Source organism: Rhinolophus sinicus, linkage group LG07, assembly GCF_036562045.2.
Source record: "Rhinolophus sinicus isolate RSC01 linkage group LG07, ASM3656204v1, whole genome shotgun sequence".
NCBI classification, from domain to species: domain Eukaryota; kingdom Metazoa; phylum Chordata; class Mammalia; order Chiroptera; family Rhinolophidae; genus Rhinolophus; species Rhinolophus sinicus.
In genome coordinates this window covers 21,598,529-21,620,551 of record NC_133757.1, presented here as the reverse complement: position 1 = coordinate 21,620,551, position 22,023 = coordinate 21,598,529, and the positions used below count along the sequence as shown (strand labels likewise).

The following is a 22,023-nucleotide window of genomic DNA, read 5'->3' as shown; positions in this document are numbered from 1 at the left end:
TGTAACTTGTGTTCTGTGGTTTTTGCTGCTTAACGGAGAGAAGTGCCATTTTGGTTCAGTGAGACAGCTGCACCCTAAATAATTCAGAAATCGTATGTTTTCTGTTCCATGCATCCACATTTAGCTTTTTTTTTTTTTCTTCCTGACAAAGCCTTGAGGCTGTAGTCTGCATTTGTTTCAGACTGTCTGGTCTGAAACACATAATACACTAAGTGAATAGTTCATGGCAAGGAGTGGGGAAATCAAATCAATCAAATGATGAAAAGACAATGCATTCGGTGCCTGGGAAATGATTTAACTAGCTCAACTTGGTGACCTTGTCTGAGAATGAACTGGTAGAAGGCACAGGATAAAGAGTCCTTCAAAACAATAAGAATATTTTCCTTCCTTGAAAATGCGGTTATATTCCTGTAGAACCCAGATATTTAGGCAGAATATCGGCAACAATAATAGAATTTTCCTCTACTGTAATGATTCTTAACCTTTTTTTATTTTCATTATAGCCCACTTGGAAAAAGCTATACACTCTATCCCAGAAAAATATACATACTGTGTTTTCCCCAGAAATAAGACCTCGCCGGACAATCAGCTCTAATGTGTCTTTTGGAGCAAAAATTAATAAAAAATTATATAGTAATATAAGACCGGGTATAATATAATATAATAAATACCCGGTCTTATATTACTATAAGACCAGGTATAATATAATATAATACCCGGTCTTACATTAATTTTTGCTCCAAAAGATGCATTAGAGCTGATGGTCCAGCTAGGTCTTATTTTCGGGAAACAGGGTACACAAAACTTTGTACAGCTCAAGAGACTCGTGACTCCTCTAGGACTATCTACTCCTGGTGTCCAGAAGCCCATGGATGCCAAGTTTAGATTCCCTAATGCAATACCAGGTTCTAGGATGGAGACTGCGAATGAGATATATGGATGCAACTCATAGCTGGTGCTGGTGGTTGAAGCTGGAGCTTACTGAACCCTGAACAATACTGTCATTCTCAGTCCATCTGGCTAAGGGCACTTGTAAGCCACTCAAAGATACATTAATGGTACTGCTGGTGAAAAGAGTTCTGTCGTGCACTAACAATGAGGGTTTTACAGTAATCAAAACATCTTTTCAGGCCTATTAAGGAACAATAGTCTCATCAATACATGGGTTTGCAATATAGACATTGGCTGCTGCTTCTAAGACTACTATTCAGTTAATGAATCCTTCTCTATGCCAAACCAGAGTCTTATTACATTTATATAATCTCTGGCTCTGACTAATTTGTATCTCCTATTTTGTATGAGTTGCCAGTAATTGTCATAAGCTCATTTATAAGACATTAAAAGCATCTTATAGAGTTGATAAATTATTAAATCAGAATAATTACAGTAACAGGGAAAAGGCAGGGAGGAAAAAGGAAGGGAAGCAAGCAACATCAACTGTTACCACAGAAAAGGACAACACAGTGAGTCTGTGGGATTGTGGGGAAGCCTGTCTGCAAAGCACAGTAATGAGATCCAACATGACTTTTAGAGTCATTAAACAATGGGGTTCTTTGCATCCCGAGACTTATTAATTTATAAGCTATAATTACAGCTATAATTTATTCAGTACTATGTATCAGACACTGCACTAGGTGGTGACCATGGTATTATCTCATTTAAACCTCACAATCACTCTGTAAGTGTAGTATTTGTACAGCCGTTTTACAAATGAAGGAATAGAGCCTAGAATGACAAGGTTAAGACCCTTGTCTGATGTCACACAGGAAGTAACAGCTGGAATTTGTACCTTGGTCTTCTGACTTTGTAGTGCTTGTTTTTCTTCCCTATGTTGCCTCTACATAAAAGAAAGTCCCCTCACTTAAAGGAATAGAAATTTTTCTTTTTATCTTCTTTTTCACCCTCACTAGGTTTCACTCCCCCAGAAACCCTTAGCAACACAAAGTTTTACAGGCAAACTGCTAAACGTTTTGCAGATTCCTGAGCCTACAGCCTTCCTGCATTGTAGTGAAGTGGTGGCAGCTCAAAACTGGGCTCTGGGCCCATCCAACTATGAGTCACCTCTGTTTCTGCTAAAACTTAAATGGAATTGAGTGCTATTTACCTATTTATTTTTTTTAAAAAAGTTTAAAAAAAACAATTTTGCAAAGGAATTCTATAGCTCAAATATCAAAGGGACTGGAAATGAAGGAATATTACAGAACAGACAATTCCTCAAGAGGTAATAAATCCAGGATCCTTAGAATTCATTTTATTGTACTGGCTAAAGAGGGGGCAAGACTTGAGCAATTATCTGGAAACTAGAGTCCAAATTTTAGATCCAGAGATAATGCAAATCACAGGTAGTCCAGGAGATAAACTTCTAGAACTTACCTGTGAATAGAAGCAAGGAGCTCAGGACCACCATTCATGGCTCTAAAGGCAAACATGAAACAGTTTTTTAAATGCATTTAAAACTCCATTGGAATAGAAAGCACATGGGTAGTTGCCAGGGCTGGAGTGGTGGGTACTGGGAAATTACTATTAAAGGGATAAGGTGATGGAAATGTTTGGAACTAGATAGAGGGGGTGGTTGCATTCAGACTAAATGTCACTGAATTGTTCACTTTAAAATGACTAATATTATGTCATGTAAATTTAACCTCAATTTTAAAAAGTCCTCTGACAGAGAATTTATGGCACTCAGAAAAATATAATTACGAAGTCTACTATACCTTCTGCTCCAGCTGAGACCATTATGCACAGCCACCTGGGTCAATCCCAGTTAGAAGGAATCCCATTAGGACAACATAAGCCAGATCTAATAAGAGTATTGATTTCAAAACAGAGCCTGGAGAAAAAGCCCGAAATCTCCTTGAGTGTAAATGAAAGAAAGAATAAATAGCTAGAATGTTGCTTGCTCATGAGCACCCATCACCAATTTCCAACTAATAGTATTCTTACTATTATATAATCAGAGATCTCTAAGGTTTGGAAGAACATCTAAATCATAAGAATGGATTTTTTTTCTTAGGACCAAATAAATTGGTGTACCTGAAAGCATAGTAATTTAAAATGGAAATAACTGAGGGGGCTCTTTGTAGGATCTTAAAATAGAGCTCATAAGTGAAATTGTATTTTCCTTTATGGAACACACATTACTGGTTTTGCTGCCAGTAATGGATGTATAAATTTAATGTACAGGTTAGATTGGTATCATTATGCCTTTTGCTATTTTCAAATATCTCACATGGATGTGCCATTTGCAAATGGGTGAGTGCTCTTGAATCCAGTCAAACAAAGGACTGTGTTTATTACATTACCATGTTCCACTGCACACCCTTAAAGCATAAAAAGAATGGTTACTGTGAATTTCAAAGGGCTTCTCTCCTCTTCTATCGATCTCTTAGAAGATGATTAGATTGCCCTCATGTTTTATGCTGATAAGTATTTCACAAGCTTACTAGGTGGGGGTGGAGACTAGCTAAAATGTACAAATTCTTTTTTTACAATTCCTTGAAACACACACACACACACACACACACACACACAACCAGCACTGTAATACAACAGAGTCACACTGAAGACATTTAAAGGTTTATGTTTTTATAGTGCTTCAGTAGTTCTGAATAAAACAGAGAAAGCTCAGGCTACAAAAAAAGGAAGATTGATCTTGGAGGGGTCTCCAGGCTCACGTCCTCATTAATTAATCACTATAGATTGCCACACGGCTACTCATGTCTCCTGATGAGGCAAGTGCTGTCTGTTCTGTATAAGTCTGAGACATTTCATTCTAACTCTATCACATGCTCTTAAAGGTTATAGAATGCTCACACAGTGTGACCAAAATAATTAGAATAAGGTCTGAAGTTTGGGAACACAATTAGTAGCAGGTTCTAGTCAATTGCTGATTATTGCACAGGGTAAAAAAGCATTTTTCCTTAGAAATGCTTATTAAAACACATTTAGTTCACTAAGGTGCATCTGCTATGCCATAAGCATAAATAAATAAGAGGTGTAACTTTCATCTCCCATGATTTCCTGGCATAAGGATTCATACACAACATACAGAATTCCTGATGTCCCTTAGGGCTAGACAATCTTTCTTTTTTATCTTTAGCCAGGCTTGAGCTCAACAAAAGGAACTCCTCTCTGGCAACTGAAACTGTCTGTCCATGGACTAACCCAATCTGCAAAGTAGAAACAGCAGAGCCAAGATTAGAATTAGGGTGAAAGCAGAATCTAGGTCCAACTTCAGAGCCTGTACCCCACCATTCTCCTGGTTATTCATAGGAGGTAAAGAGAGTAAACATGTAAGAAAGGAAGGAAAAAGTAAATTGTTCAACATCGATCTTTTAATATTAATGGACCCCCTTCATCAGAAAGGAACTAACTCAGTGAAGTAAGCTAAGAAATGACTGCATAGGGACCATATTTGAGCTTGATGAAAGACTATATGCCAGCCACTGTTGTGAGTACTTTACATATTCATTAATTCTCATAATAAGCCTTTGAATTAGGTACCATTGTCCCCATTTACAGGTAAGAAAAACTAAAGCTCAGCGAAGTTACATAACATGCCCAAGAGCACATAGCTTGCAAGTAGCAAAGCTGGGAGTCAAAGCTATGCACTATGGTTTCACAATTCACGTCCTCAACCACTCTGCAATACTGCCTCTATTTCTTTTGGGGAAAATTCCATTCCTGGCAAACTTTGTCTTCTCCATCTTCTAATTTAAAATATGATTTGACCAGCTTTTCTCTTGGGAAAATGTTTTCTTAGAAACATTTCAAGAAAAAAATCTTTTCTCATTTAAATGAAAATAGTATCCCACTAAGAACCCTTATAAAACCACAGACACCATCAGAACAAAATCAAAATGCAGTAAAGATCAAACCATAATACCCATTTTATGTAAGTAACTACTTGGCAAGCTTTCAGGAGTCAATGTGGTATTTCATTTATGAGTGGACTATTAATCGCTAGAGGTAATAAAACGTAGATTTCATCAGCCCAGTTTTAAAGAGAGGCCAATAATCAATCTCATGTACACAACAACATATTGAGAAAGGATAAAAATGAGGACCTACTCTTTGCTCATGGTCTACTGGAGAAAATGAAGATGAACATTCAGAATCAGCATCTGCTCAAATCTTCTCTATTACCAGGAGTTTCCAAGATGACAAAATACACCATAGAAGTTGCATTAGAACTTTAAAGGGGAAAAAAAAAAAATTTTTTAAAATCAGTCACACATTTGATAAGCAATTATGACCTGGTGATCCTACAAGAATATTCATCTAGGATTGAATCACAGAGTATATATTAGGTTGGTGCAAAAGTAATTGCGGTTTAAAGGGTTAAAATAATTGCAAAACCCACAATTACTTTTGTGCACAAATCTAATAGTTTAGGCAAGCTGAATAGGACAAATAAATGGGTCAGAGGCGTTACTTCCAAGAATTCAAAGTCACAGTAGACGAGTGTGAGTGTGAGTGTGTGCAAGGCCTGTGTTAGCTAGGAAGAATGGTCAGAGACTGGGTAAGAATGTGTCTGACTCAGGAGGGGAGGGCAATGCAGCGGAAACGGGGACGCTCAGTGAAGCCCAAGCTCAGAGGAAATGACTTGGGCCTATACTAGAGAAAAGGCTGGGATGGCGCTTCAGGGAGGAACCTGCCAAGCACTTGTTTTGCCTTACTACAACTGCCACTAACTGTCCCTGAGGATCTTTGCTTAGTGTCACCTCTGAGAGGGCTTAGGCAAAAACAGAGGCCTGCAAGCTGTGCCAATCAAATCTCTTTAGCCATTCAAGTCAGGCTCTGGAATCTGCATCTCTTATACTCTTAATTGAGCAGATTTGGGGATTTAGTTTTGTGCCTGCTTATGTTCCTAGTAAAAATTCCTTTTGAAAAAACTGAACTTATCCTGACTAAACTAAATGCATGCTGCTGGTGACGCCAAGACTAACCCAAGGCAACAAGATTGGGCATTTGTTGGTTCTTGCTTGTGCTTTTCCTTCATCTAAGTCTTTGATCCTCTTGTTATTTAGACAGCTACCAAGTGTTTCCTCCTCACCCCTAAGTTTTCACTTCTCCAAGTGAATCAGAAGCAATCTTTGTGGTTTTTTTGTTTTTGTTTTTTTTGGTTTCTGGGTCTCTCTTACTGCTTCTTATGCCATTGTTCTCCCATCTGTCAGTATCTTTGAAGTATGCTCCCCAGAACTGGACACAAGATGCACTGGTGGTTAGAAGTATTAATACCCTAGATCTGAAACTGTATTTCTGTTCATAGAGCCCAAGATCACACTGATTTGGGGTTACAGATATGTAAGCCAATCAATCAGCACATAGTTTACTGCCTTGTAGTAACAATAGGCCAAACAGATGTAACCAGATATAACTTAGTTCTTTGATATTCTTGGAGGTCAAGTTCAGGAGAGAGGGGGAAAGAAGGGTAGTTCTTTGTAGCTCTTATTTACCAGTATCTGCCTTTACAATTCTGAGAGATATGTGCAATCCAAAGGCTGTGAATTCGTTGAAGGAACGCCCCTTTAATTTTAATCTTGTCCATACAACGTCTAATAAATGGTAAATTCTTGTCTTCCATATCGCGTGTTTGTAAAATACATTTAATGTTCTACTTAAAAATGAGTTATCTTTCCATGTTACTATAATTCATAACTTCAGAGCCCTTGGAATGTCGTCTTTGTACACCTGAGACCTTGGGCCACACCAGTTCACACTAACCATGTCGTTTTTGGTGAATGAATATTTTCTTATTCCTGGGGACCCGGGACATGTTGTATCAATTTGATCACTAGGCCAGCGCTGAGGTCTCAATGGCTGAGTCAATCACATGGGTACTGCATACCCATGTGACTGACTCTTAGTAAAAACCCTGGACACTGAGGCTCATGTGTACTTCCCTGGTTGGCAACACTTTGCACATCACTATCACTGCTGGGAGAATTAAACACTGTCCCTGTCTTCACTGGGAGAGGACAACTGGAAGTTTGTGCCTGGTTTCTCCTGGACTCCACCCCATACATCTTTTCCCTTTCCTGATTTTACTCTAATAGACTATAACCATGAATATAATAGCTTTTCTGGGTCCCGTGAGTCCCTCTAGTGAACCATTGAACCTTAGTGTGGTCTTGGAGATTCCTGACATACGTACATTAACATGGGACAATAATAAAAACATTAAGTAACTTGTGCAAGAAACATTTAAGAGGCAAATGAATTCCATAATTGCTATTCTGTCCATTGTCAAATAGCAGCATCTAGCATAATCAGTTAAGGTAAAGATGTTTATAAAATATCTATTTGATGGTAAAGTTTAACTTTGATTTAATATCTCATTTCTTAAAGAGTTTGGGTTATTTTTTTAAATCCACAATAAGCAAAAACATTTCAATAGGTTAAAATAAATTTTTATTAAAAAATTTTATTAAATGTTAGAAGAGATTTATACACAATTCACAAATTCTTTACAAAAAAAATGCCAATCCTTACCCAACTGTAATTGTTTCTATGCAGACTTGGAAATTTTGCAGTAAAATAGGGTATACAAAATATTTCTTTTAGAAAGCTATCACAATGCTAATCTTAGGCAAAATAATGTTTAAAACTGAAATCTCTGTATGCAAGTGAGGTCTCAAACACCCATATTCTTTATCCCAGTGACAAAGTAATGGGAAAATGAACATTAAACTGACTTTCTGAGGAAACAATGAATAAGTATTTATGCTGTAAACGTCTCAATTTTTTTATTACTTTCAGAAGCAGTGTCATTACAAAGTTATTGACAGTCACACTATGTACTCAAATAAAATGTTAATAAAATTAACATTCGAGGAATAAAAATATTGTTGCAAAGAGGCACCCCTTATTATAAGATATGTTAAAGAAGTCTTTATTACATTGAAGGCTTATGGTATGGGCCATAAACCCTGCAGGAGACAGTCTCTTCACACAGAATAATGATAATTTATCCCTTTTAGAAGTGAATAACATCTCTTTAGTAGTGTTGCTAGTAAAAAAAAAAAAAAAAAAAAAATAGCTACAAGTTCAAAATACGATGGCAACACACAAAAGTGGCCGATAGTTTTGGTCTTTGTCTGAGGTACAGTCTGTGGTTTAACAAAGACTGTCTTTTAATTTTCAGTTCAAAACCGTCCTTCTCTCCCAAAAGAATAACTGACCACTGATACCATTCCAGAGAGCAGAATCCAAACCACCAACTTGAAAGGAATATGGCTCAACAAAGAACAGTAACCAACTTTCATTAAAGATTAAGAAGCAAAATCAATGTCAATTTGAAATCACAAGGAATTTAAAAATTCAATGCTTTGAAAAATATCCCCTGAGCTATGGATGCTTTTTATATACAGTCTCTAGTAAAACAGAATAATTTCATCATTCCAAGTTGTATTTATAAATGTTACGACGCTTGGTTGCTGAAAATAGGTAAGCTATGTCCCGAACAGTATAAAGTGGTAGCAATTACATTTTGTGAAAATCTTTGGTGAGATGCAATTCTGCAGAAGCCTCATTAGTTTGTTTCTCGCCTAATAATCCTAGAATCTTCAAGTAATTTTCAAAGGAGAAACCACAAGACCATAATGAAGGACCAGCAGACCATCCTGAAAAGGAATAAAAAAGAAAGTGTTTTGCCATTATCTGAAAACTAGTTATGTAAACAACCAAGCCAAAGATGGTTTGTTTTTCATAACCCAACACTAATGTGAACTTCTTTGATTTAAAGAGAATAAAGGATTCAAGATAAATAAACTTGCTTCTTCACTCACCTCATCACCAAACACTTCCTGACAATATGCCCTTTTTTGACTCTCAGGAGACAGTTCTGAAACTACTAGGTATCTATAGTTAGCCTGGGTTGTTTATGGCTAAGCAGTTCTCCGAAAAGAGATACACCTTTCCTCTGCACAGACTGTTGAACAGACCACCCAGGCACTGGGCTTCCTTAAAAAGAGACTCAATTATCATAAAGCATCATAGATCTGTTAAGAAATGAAACATTTATTTCCACATAAGTGCAGCTCACTACTATTGTAAGTGAGAAAACTTTGGAACTCTTACCCATTTAGTATATCATATACCGGGGGTGCCAAAAAAATGTATAAAAGTGGACATTTTGGTCAATGTTGCTGAAGCAGTAGCTCGCCGTAATCATGTGTCTAGACGTTGATGGTGACCACTTTGAGCACCTCTTATAATTGCAGAAGTGAAACGTAATTTGTATTCTTTTGTTATTGGTATATAGTGAGAATTATAATTTTAGTACAGTTTTCCTTTCTTAACTGTAACATTTTTTTGGCACCCTCTATATTTTTTTTCCTCCTTGAAGATTGGTCAATACAATTTCACCTTTCTTTGATAGCCAGAGTCATCAATATGAACAGTAACGCAGTGATGTCTTCAGTCAGGAGTTGTTGGGCAACTTAACCCTATACTAAGTGACACCAGATACTGTGTTTCTGAGTCTTTTTATCTGCTGTTTTGGGTTTCTAGCTCCTCTCTTGATAGCAGGTTTTCATTCTTTGTGCTCTCACCAAGGCTGCACCAGGCAAGCAATCTACCTTTTTAAAGAGCTATTTCTAATCAATTATGAACTAGAAATCTAGCTAAAAAAGAAGACTCATTGGGGAAGTGTGCCATAAGCAAATGGCCTACTTTGAGCAACATAGGGGAGTGATGTCACACATGCCTTACATTTCCAATCCTGCTCTAGCTATTAGTCTTTTTCTTCTTTGCTAAGCTTTTTCATGGCTCCACCTCCTCATTTCTCATTTCACTACTCAACTCACTGCAATCTGGCTTCTGTTCCGGGCAGCTCTAGTGAAAACTCACCAGAATTCTAGAAACAGGTTCACGAAGTCAAATGCCCATTGTCATCTCTGAGGATGAGAGTAGTGTTCCAAATCTCAAGAAGGGCTTTGAGTTAAAGAGGTATATGTCTTTGTCAAAACTCATGTATTTTATCGTATGCCATGAAAAAATATATATGTATGTATGCACATAAGATGTCTGTGTATATTCATTCTGCTTCCAAGGAACTGCATAATCTACACTAAGAAAATAATTCTTACAATATTCTGTACCCTATTTTAAGTAGTTGTTCACTGAGTATAGGCAATTAGATGAAAACAAAGAATTATATGTCTAACAAACAAATATTTGTTTAAGCTGAGAGCTGCTCATGAAATCTTCAATACTTTAAAATATTTATTAATATTTTAAAAGCTTCTCAGAGCCATATAGCTCTTAAAACAATTTATTCTAGGTTCAGTGATACATTAGAATATGTGAATCTCTTTATCATGGAACTTTTTAAAAAATGTACTTGCTTTTCATTTATCCTGACTAGGAGATTTCATATTATATTCCCACTCATATTACAGGCTGATTAAAACACCAAAATAATTACCATGATTTCTTACCTATTGAGCAAGAAATGGTATGTGAATCTCTAACGCCAAATGAATATCTACAAATTTTTCTTAAAGAAATGTCCTTGCAGATATATTTGATGAGTGGTCTTCAAAGCTACTGCAGTACTGGACAGAGAAAAAAGAGCAAGGCCTCGAAAATCAAACTGCCTGAGGTTTGAGCTGTGGCTTACCCACTAACTCACTGTAGGCAAGTTACATGTCCTTTCTGTACCCCAGTTTCTTTATATTTAAAATGGGGGATAATTGAATAACTATGTTGTTGATACCTGAAAATAATGTATATTATATATTAACTTTATCTTTAAAAAAGTGATAAAAAAATAAAATGGGGGATAAAATACCTACATTATAGAATTATGAGGACTAAAACAGCTTATCCATATAAACTATTTAGAAGAATGCCTAACACACAGTAAGCATTCAATAAATATTAGCTTTATTTATAATCCAGGTAATTTTAAGAAAATTGTAGAATATTTTTTAACATCTAAGCCCTACCTGCATTGCTGCATCACCTATTGCACGTCGAATTTCCCTCAGAGTTTGATACCGCTCCAACAGGTGATCACCACAGATGATATCTACCTACGTGCAAATAAAAGTATCAGATGCTTTACTTCTTCAAAAACCACATGAGGGAAAAAAAACAAGAAAAACAAAAACAACAACATGAAAAAATTAAGACAATCAACATAATTATTTCCAGACTACACTTCACTATTTTATTTTAGACTGATGAAACACTCTCAAGAAAGATTTTAGAAACATTTTACAAAAGCAAATAAAGTAAAATGAAAAGAGCATTAGAGGACATAGCAAGACAACAGCATAGTACAGAGGATATTCAAAATGATTTCCTTGAATCTCTGAGAACAAGTTAATATAAGACCCAGTCTTATATTAATTTTTGCTCCAAAAGATGCATTAGAGCTGATTGTCTGGCTAGGTCTTATTTTCGGGGCAACAGGGTAGTTTGTCAACCCCTGTGCTATTTCATCATATATAATCTCCAACCAGTAACAATTTTGGGTTTTATACTTACCAGTTCTAAAACTGGCAGAGCAATACTTGTTTGCAAAAGGACCTGAAAGCAATGATAACAGATCTTGCATACAGAACTTAGATCCATAAAAAATTAAGGAATTTGGAAACTCATGATGTTTTTATTAAGCATTGAGAAACCATCACTCTCAGTGGGCTCCACCATATGGTGCACATTTATGGCTTGTTTACTATATTTTTCTTTTCTTTCCCCACCCCTATGTATTTTTCTTTTTAACTTCATCTAAACCTCCAGAGGTTGGCCAGTTACTAACAACTTGATGTGTATGGTCCTAGATGCTATGTGTGCATGAGGGTTTTCTGTTTTTATAAAAATGGGATTATGCCACATATTATTATTCTACAAATTTTTCATTAAAAAAACAAAACCTTAATATGCCATGGATTCTTTTGGAATACATAATTAACTCTCTCTCTAATAGCTGTATAATGTTCCAGTGTGTGAATATATCATAACTTATATATCCATTCCCCTGATAAATATTTAAATTGCTTCCCATTTCACATGCTGATTTGTAAAGTTACTTGACTGTAAGTATTTCATAAAGTACTTCATTCAAACAGATTTACATCTCTGAGGGTCCAACAAACGACCTACATATTTGGTAATTTGCTAGAAGGACTCACAGAACTCAGCATGATCACAGCTATGATTTATCAGAGCAAGAAAGCAAGGACACACAGCCAGATCAGTAAGGGAAAAAAAGGTAGGTGGTGTCTGGAGAAATTCATGCGCAGGTTCCCTATGCTCTCCTCTCCCAGTCCAGGAAGAGATAACACCCTGAATCTTTTCTCTAGTAGTGGAAATGCAGTCAATTGTGCAATGTTTCTGCCCAGGAAAGCTAATTTAAGGTTTAGAGTTTAGGGTTTTTATTGAGGGCTGATCATGTTGTCATTCTCTGCCTAGCAACTACCAAATTCCAGACTCCCAGAAGGAAAGGTGTTCATCATAGATCCATTGTTTGTACAGTCTCGGCAGAGTGAAACAACTTATCATCTGGGAACTTTTCATATTAGTGTAGGGAACAAGACAAGTTCCTAGATGCCAGGTAAGGATGAACCTTGTAAGCAGACCCTTCCAAAGAGAGAAGCCTCAGGTGTTTGTTAACTCTTTTCTGAACAATCTTTCTACCTTCTAAAGTATCAAGTCTTAGACAGGAAGACTAACTATAATATTTCTGAATCTCAGAGCAGAAATCAGAATGTGAAGGTAGTCTTAGGAAGGGAGGAAAAACCCTTATCTTTTTCAAAGCCAACTCACACTATAGCTTCCAAGACAAGATTTTTTTTTTCACCACACTGGTTCATTTCTCTTTGTTCATACATACTCTTATGTTTCATAGAATGTTCTTTTTTTCTTTGTCTGTCTAGCAAATTCCTATCCATTATTCAAATCCATTGTTTCACCCCTTCAGAGTTAAATCGTTCACTCTGTGCTCTTGTTGCACTCATCTCCTATTGTCATTCAATTGTTTACGTGTATATCTTTCCCACAGAACTCTGAGTCACCTGACAGAGTGAATTTTCTGTCTCACCTTTGTACTCCTAAGGCCAAGTACATAGATGCTCCATTTAGTACGAATAGAATGGTAGGGATACACCATATGATACATTAGAGTCTCTTTAAAAAGATTTGGAAACAGTTTAATAGTAGGTTTATGGTCATATACTAAATAAATAAAAATAAAAAAGAACCTATCTTTTAAGATGGAATTATGATAGGATTAACAACAAAATCTAACTTCACATCTTTTATATAAACAATTTTTAGTGATCAATGTTATATATTTTCTAAATCTCATTTCATAAAAGCAAAATAAGGTCTAAAGATCAAACAATGTGCAAAAGAACACACAAGAGTAACAATAAAACAAAATACAGTAAGACATCAATGAGTTCAGAATCAACCAGTGTAACCCAGAGGCACTGGGGTCTCTGAAAGAAATTTATTCAGTAATTACTGATTTCTTATTTTGCATTAACTTACATCTCTTTTTAAGCACACATGATCTATATTTTTTATCTTTTAGAACTGTCTTCCTTTTAAATTTTGATCTGCCACAAGTAACTTTAAAGGTAGTTCATCATTAGTTAACAGTCTCCTAGTAATCATCCATTCCTGCTAGTAAATAACCATATATGAAAGTCATGTATCTGTAAACAGAGCACACATTTCCTACCTGGGACTAACTGGTTTAAAGAAGGTTAGCATAGCAGCCTCAAGTGACTGTGTTCACCAAGAGTTTTATTTTGATTAATAGTTAACTAGCTCATTGTTTTGTTCATATGAGAAATAACGCTCTTGACTCTGTCTTGGATTTAGAAGGTTTAACAATTTTAGACACAAATTAGTAGGACTGCATATTTGACAATTCTCTGTTCCATTATTTTAACATTTTGGTGAATAATAATTTATGAACGTTACCAGCTACATAGTACCTGGATAGGAAAGAAATATTTACCCAGAGAAGCAAGAGCTGACAAGGAAAATTAAAGGTTAAAGTAAATTTTTTATCATTTTATTTCCAAAATACTAAAAGCCTTGAATTCTATGATATAAGGAAAAAACAAACCCACATTTTTACACAACAATACCAATTTAGAGCTTATTTCTTAAAACACAAAATGTGAAACTTATAAATGGTAATTGTGCTCTGATCAATATCTAGCCACAGAGGATGTAATTAATCTATATCCTAGAGAAAACCCTCTTGGGTGCTACGTTAGTTATTTTATATAATCAGGTGCAAGTCTTGTGACTTCTGCTTTTAGAACTAAGAGACTATTATGGGATTATTCACAATTCTTTGTCCAGGAGTCTCTAAACAGCTATCTATTTTTAACCAAAAGACTAAGAATAACCTCAACTATGCTATGGCTACAAGGTGATAGATAAGTCATTAATAGTTTTCAGTTGCCATGAGATACACCCAGCATGTCAAACCCAGTAGAAGTCACATTTCATTGGATTTAATGTATATTTAATATATATCTACTACTGGCAGATGTTGGTACTAAAAACACTAGCAAAATTTCAGCCAGCTTTAAAATATTAACTTAATCAATAGCAGATAGCTATTTTAGATAAAAAATATTCAATAAGGGCAGCCAGTTAGCTCAGTTGGTTAGAGCGCGCTGCTCTTAACAAGGTTGCCAGTTCGATCCCCACATGGGCCACTGTGAGCTGCACCCTCCACAACTAGATTGAAACAACTACTTGACTTGGAGCTGATGGGTCCTAGAAAAACACACTTAAATAAATAAAAGTTAAAAAAACCCAAAAACACCACACCAAATCTAAAAAAAGGAAAAAATTACTCTGAAATTTCACACATGAGGAGGAATAACAAAAATCTCTTTTATGCAAAATATATATTATGATTTTCCCCATGATTTAGATGACCATACTTAGATTAAGAGAGTTTAAAAAACCTATGCTAGGTCATACATTCAATAAATTGTCATGTTTTGGCTCAGATGGACAGATGTTTGACTTTAATGATAGTGCAATATTTGCTCTGGATGTCTTGGGAATGAAGCCCTAGTTTAATGCAATGCACCATCACCTCTCAAATACCCACATTTCTTGTTAATTCCAGCTTACCTTCCAGTATCTGCCTGGACCCTGCCATTAATTTTATACGTACCCAATAACGCAATATTAGCCTAAATAAAATATAAATGGTTGAAATTAAAAAAAAAAAAAAAACTCTTTTAAATATGACTAATGAAAAAGCAGAACTGTTAGGCTGGTGCAAAAGTAACTGCGGTTTTTGCAATTATTTTTAACCTTTTAAACCGCAATTACTTTTGCACCAACCTAATATATAAATGTGCATTTTCACTGGCCTACATTACTAAAACTAAGAGTAGATTTAGACTTTATGTTAAAAAATACATGAGGATTGAGGTTTTCATCTTACAACAAAAGACTATTATATAGCTAGAATGGGAGATCTTTTTCAATCCTTAAAAAAATAGGGTCTATATTAGATAAGATATTTGACTTTTCTAGGTGTCTTGTGCTAGCTTGTTATACTTGAGCAATTTATAAATGCAAGGATGTCCTCTGAAGAGAAGTGGAGGGATGATAGATAATCTCTTGCTCTACTACAAAAAAGGAATAGCTGGAACTTAAGCTCTAGAAGGTCTTTAATAGTTCTCATATCCTCAGCTTTTCTTTGACACCAGTAGATGGTCATCAGTGGCAGTGAGAAACAGAAAGTCAAAAGTGATTAAAGTTGGGGTGGGAGTCACTGTGTACCAATAGCAATTAGCATTTATAATATCTATAATATCATAAGACAAAAGCTACTGCATGAAATCCTAGAGATAATTCTTTCTTCAATATACTTAAGGAAATCTCACAACTTCATTTGAACTTTTACATACATGTACTCTACCTGACAAGTTGGATCAAGATCCATTTTTCTTCTGAGGAATTTTTCTACATGCCCAATAGTTGCTTCTCCTGAAACTCGGACAAACTTCTTTTCCAATGGCTAAATAAATAAATAAATAAATAAATAAATGTTTTTAGATGAAATATATAAACCTTAAAGCAAATTTTATAACCAATACGATTCAACAGACTTATGAAAAATTACTATACAATTTGAGTTAATTTACCTACCAAAGGAGAAAAAAAAATTCCTGCTTAGCTTCCCCTCTCTGAAAAGTATGTTAACAAATTTTTTATTAGAAAGGCTTACTGGTTTATTTTAATATCTCATCAAAAATAAAACAGAGTAAAATTTATTGACAGAGAAAGATTACCCAAGATTAAATATCTAAAACAACCTGGTTTCTTTAACAAAAAACTGCAATGAAAAGAAAAATAACAGAGGGAAGTGCTAAACTAAAAAAAGATGTAAGGACTATAAAGAGATATATGAACCAATTACAATGTGTGATCTTATTTGGATCCTGATTTAAAGAAACGCATAAAACAATTTTTATGAGACAATCTAGGAAATTTAAATAGGATGTGAATATTTGATTAGGGTATTACTGTAAATTTAAAAAATTATAGTATTATTATTATGTTTGTAAAAAGTCCTTATCTTTTACAAATAAGTTTAGTTTTTACTGACACACAGTCTGGGATTTGCTTCAAAATTATATGGGAGGAGGAGAAGTGAAGGCACAGATGAAATAAGATTGGCCATGAGTTTATAATTACTTGAGTGATATGTACATGGGTGTACATTTTACAATTGTCTCCTTTTGAGTGAGTTTGAAATTTTCCACAGTAAAGGGCTTTCTTTTAAGTGGAAAATAAAAAGATTAACATCTAGACATATGTGGCTGGAATCGGAGCCAATGGTCTGAGGTAGCAGGTGGAGAGACCACAGGGTTTTAAAGTAGAAACTAATGCTTACTCAGCCACTCTCTGAGGCAATTTTAAGGAGGATACTGTCTAATGCAAACGAAAAGCTGAGGTAATTAGAACTAAAAGGATATCTTTCAGGAAAACTTAAGCAGTGTTTTTCTAGCTCTAGCAGAGAGGGAGCCTAGAATCGTTACCAAGAGGATGTAAGAAGCTGAGGCACACATTTGTTCCATAATAGCACTCAGCTTTCTTATCTGTAGTTTGGTTTCTTAAGACCTTCCCTTAAGAAATATGGAAAGGAAGACATTTTGATGACATTCAAGACATAAGGGTAATACAATGACAGCTCTGATGGCCATACCAGAAAAAGAGTTCCAAAATTGCTTTGAAGGGTGGACTAGGCGCTCGTATCGGTGCATAGCTTCCCAAGGGGAGTACTCTGAAGGTGACCCTTGTGATATTTAGCAATGAGGTATGTAGCACTTTTTCTAAGATGAGTTTGCGAACTTAATTGTCTGAACTTGTGTGTGTGTTTGCATGCGTGTGTGTACATATATATTAACATACATGCATACATACATATATATTCTAAAATATATATTCCAAAACAAAACAAAACAAGACCTTTCCTGTCCTTTATTACCATAGGGTAGTAGATAGCATAGGTGTTAAGTACAGGTATTCCAGAGACAGACTGCCTGGTTTAAACCCTGGTTCTGCCACTTTTTCGCTGCAAGTCTTAGGGCAAGTTGTTGAACCTTTCTGTTTCTCCATGTCCCTATTTGTAAAACAGAGATAATATAGCATCTACCTCACAGAATTACCATGAGGAAAGTGATATAATGTATAATGTATGTAAGTAACTATTAACAATTCCTGGCACATAATAAGCACTTAAAAGAGTTATTGCTGGTGTATTGTGATAATTTTGCTCTTTATATGAAGGAATTTAACTCTTATAGAGAGCCTAGTTGTTACCATGGGATACCAATATAATCCAGACAAAAATGGCAGTTTCCCTTTCTTTTAATGCAGATGTAGAAATCATCTCACATAGCTAAGGCCCTCTCAAAAAGGAAATATAGCAGTGCCCCAGGTTGAGTCCCCAAGAAGATACCTCTTTGTAAGTGGCACTGTCTGATTAGCATAAAAATCCGATCAGGTGCCTTGAGAAGCTGCTCTTTTGAATCATCTAGAGAGATGTCAGTGCATTTCTGAAGGTCAGTTTCCTGGGCTTACCATCTTAAGAGCAGGCTTCAGGAATACCAGCAAAAGACAGTCAAATTTCTCTCATTTCTAAATTCCTGGTGAGCACTTTACCCCAAGTGTTTGTTAAAATTAATCCAACTTAGCTACAGTTATCACTACTGTACTTTTTAGATAACCCAGAACAGAATTATGAGGTCTGCCAATACTCAAAAGAGAAAAAAATTGGTCTTGGCTTTCAAAGCTAGGGTTTCTCATGTGGTTAACCTTAATCCTCATACCCCAGATTCACAAGTTAACAGGATTTTCTTCCCCATACAAATCAGATCCAGCTTTTTTGTAAGACAATTTGTTTTTTGTTTTAAGGCTTCAAAACAAGTTCTCACCTAAATAGTTAACTCATTATTTTTTTCTGCAACACCTAATAACCTCCTACCATCTGCAAATAAACAGGAAAAAAAAATTCACAGGATTATACTTCTTGAAATTAAGCACAGCAATCTTCCCTGCCATCTATAACACAAGAGGTCATTTGATAAGTTAATAAGCTAGTTTAAGATCTTTAGGGAGATTTAAGACATTCAGGTATTTTCTGGCTTTAGATAATACATACCACTAAAAATGTCTTTTAAAAAGATAGTATCAAGTCATAATTATATTTTACCTAGAAAAAATTCCTACCTCTGTCAACTGAAAAAAAGGCCTAGAAACAGTTACCAACCCAGTAGCAAAGTGAACCCGTAGCAAACAGATTGTGATTTTGAAACAGCACCAAAAGGAATTAGGACGCCTTGGAGAAAGGGCTGATTTCGTCCATGTGTAGGGCAAGACATGTACAAGTTGAGAATGAAACATCGTGTCACATCAGATAGCAAGGAAGCTCTCATAGACTATGATGTCTATTATAGGACAATTTGAACATCAATAAGGATAATAGCCACATGTTTAAATCCATGAGTTCAGGGGCGGCTGGATGGCTCAGTTGGTTGGAGCGCAAGCTCTGAACAGCAGGGTTGCCGGTTAAATTCCCACATGGTCCAGTTAGCTGCACCCACCACAACTAGATTGACGACAAGCTGCCGCTGAACTTCCGGAGGGGTGGCCGGATGGCTCAGTTTGTTAGAGCGCGAGCTCTCAACAATAAGGTGCCGGTTCAATTCCTGTATGGGATGGTGGGCTGCGCCCCTGCAACTAAAGATTGAAAACGGTGACTGGACTTGGAGCTGAGCTGCGCCCTCCACAACTAGATTGAAGGACAACAACCTGGAGGTGATGGGCCCTGGAGAAACACACTGTTCCCCAATATTCTCCAATGAAATTTTAAAAATAAATCCATGAGTTCATATTAAAGTAAAAACAAAAGCAATACCTAAGTCGGTTATGACTGGAGAATGTTAATGAACCAACTCATTTTGTTGAACTTGGTAAGTAAAGGGAAAGAACCAAGCATTTATCCTGCCTTTCCCATATGAACCGTACACTGGTTAACCAAACAGATGAAGGGAAGTTTCTCTCTTTAGAAGTATTTCAACTAATAAAAGAAGGAATGATAGCAACATTTTTCAAACCCTAAAGTTAATGGACTTCGACATTGAGCACCGATGGCTACTAACATTACAAATAGACATGACAACCACACATTATATGCCTTCAGATGGACAAAAACAACACTACCTATGCAGTATCCTTGCTCCCTTCAAATCGGACCTGCTGATCAACACTCAGACTTAAGTACCAGTGTATGGGAAAGACAGGGGACAGAAGAACATGTTAAATTACACCACAGGGATGCAACATCAAAACCCAACCTGCAGGAAACTATAGGACAAATGACTTAGTTTTGTCAACAATGAATTGCGAGAAAAAAAAGGAAAAATTACAGGTTTGAAGACCTATCAACCAATCACAATGTGTAAACTTTACTTGGATCGTGACCTAAAAAATGTTAAAAACAAAAAACCAAAAAAAAAACAACACCACCCACTACAATTGAGACAATTAAAATTTTGAATACTGGCTAGATGTATGATAATAAATTGTTAATTTTTTTCATTTACCACCCTCAACCTTTAGAAAAATGAAGAATTTACAAAGTTGTGAGAATAGCACAATGAAGATTACCCAGGTAATCTTCACCTATTTTATGAATTGTTAGTATGTTGCTGTATTTGATTTATCTCTTCTAATGTATGTGTATATATGTATATATATATTTTTTTCTTAGACCACTTCAGATTTATTTGCGGACACTGAGATATTTGACCCTTAAACATATCAGCAGTTACCCTCTCAGAATAATGGGGTTCTCCAATATAACTACAATATAATTATCAGGAAATCTATGGAAGTATTCAGGAAATTTAACATTAATACAATGCAATTATCTAAGTAGGTCCAAATTTAAATTTCTCTAATTGTCTTAATAATGTCCTTTATAAGTTGTTCTTATTTCAATCCAGGCTCTAATGAAGGATCACACATTGCATTTTATTGCCATGTTTCTGTAATCTCCTTTAATCTAGAACAGTTCTGCCACTTTATTTTTATCTTTTATAATATTGACATTTTTGTAACTTTTTTGGGAGTCTGATACACAGTCATTAAAAAAAGACTCATCTTTTAAGAATACTGAAACATTTACAGATGAAGTAGCAAAATGATGGAAATATATTTCAGAATAATACTAGAAGAAAGGTAAACGGATGGAGATATAAAACAAATTAAATTGGCCATTAATTAATTGGTAAAACTCGGTAATGAATACATGGGGGTTCATTCTGTCTATCTTTCAGAATGTTTAAGTTTTAACAAATGACTCCCGAGAAAAATTTTCTGGACTGTATCACTGCTTTGTAAAACATTTTTAAATTGAATGTAGCAAATAGGGTTTATGATTTTCATGCCACAGATCTACACGGTGACAAGTTTAACAACCAGGAATCATCCTAGGCAGACATATTTATTTGAACTCAAAGATAAGGTATAATAAACACAGCTGTTTAAGGAGAGAATACTAAGCTATAATATCAAAGGCTGTAACTAGAACTCTATTATAAATACAGAATTAAAAGAAAAAACAATAAGCTTGCCAATTTCTTAACTAAGTATAAAAGACTGTTTCAGCAAAGTAAAAACAGTCACAAAATAAATAGGATCAATTTGCTTCTGAAACAATACATTCATCACCTGTCACAGATATAAATCCTGCAAATTAACATCTGTATCATCAGTAATATCTCAAAACTGTGAGAGAATAGTATAATAAACTGCCATATACCTATCACCTAGCTTTACCTACTCAAGGCCAGTCTTGTTTTAAATACAAGCCACCCCAACTATTTCTTGGCCCCCACGCCCCACATTTGTTTTGAAGCAAACCCCAGAGATATCATTTCATTTGTAAATACTTCAGTATGTATCTCTAAAAGAACTCTTTTAAAAACGTAACACCATTATCATACTTTAAAATTTCTTGATATCAAAAAATATCTAGTATATGTTCAAATTTAACCAATTGTCTCAATTTTCTTACCTAGCAGAAAACGATTTTATTATTTTTAGAGCTGACATTACAGAGAGAATAAAAATAAAACAAAGGTTTCATGAAAAAAGTGTAATAACCAATGATGGGTTCAAACTAAAATTCTAATTTATGCATATATTATTTTCACCAGATATATTTTTGTATTCTCAAATTATGTATTACAAATAATGCTCTATTCAAAGTTTCTATTGGATCTTAACTTATTTTTTTTTTTAATTTAACTGCTTTATTGAGATATAATTCACATCATTAAATCCACCATTTTAAGTGTACAATTCAGTATATATTTACAGAGTTGTGCAACCATCACTACTATGCAATTTCAGAGCATTTTCATCACCCAAAAAGAAACCCTATACCAATTACTAGTCATTCCCAATTTTCCCTCTCCCCTGAGCCTCTGGCAACCACTAATCTATATTCTA

At 35.3% G+C, this 22,023-nt stretch overlaps 1 protein-coding gene across 6 annotated transcripts in view; it reads right to left on the bottom strand.

The window, feature by feature from the left end:
• Positions 1-7,396: 7,396 nt before the first annotated feature.
• Positions 7,397-22,023, bottom strand: part of PCGF6 (polycomb group ring finger 6) — a 35,209-nt gene continuing 20,582 nt past the window's right edge. For 5 of the 6 annotated variants that reach the window (XM_074339108.1, XM_074339109.1, XM_019725042.2 and 2 more), the window contains 3 exons: positions 15,920-16,018; positions 10,953-11,039; positions 7,397-8,624 (listed from right to left, as the gene is read on the bottom strand). In XM_074339108.1, coding sequence (XP_074195209.1) covers positions 8,568-8,624; positions 10,953-11,039; positions 15,920-16,018 — 243 coding nt within the window. In that variant the 3' untranslated portion in view covers positions 7,397-8,567. The remainder of the gene's footprint in view (positions 8,625-10,952; positions 11,040-15,919; positions 16,019-22,023) is intronic. The other variant, XM_074339112.1, reaches the window with a different exon arrangement.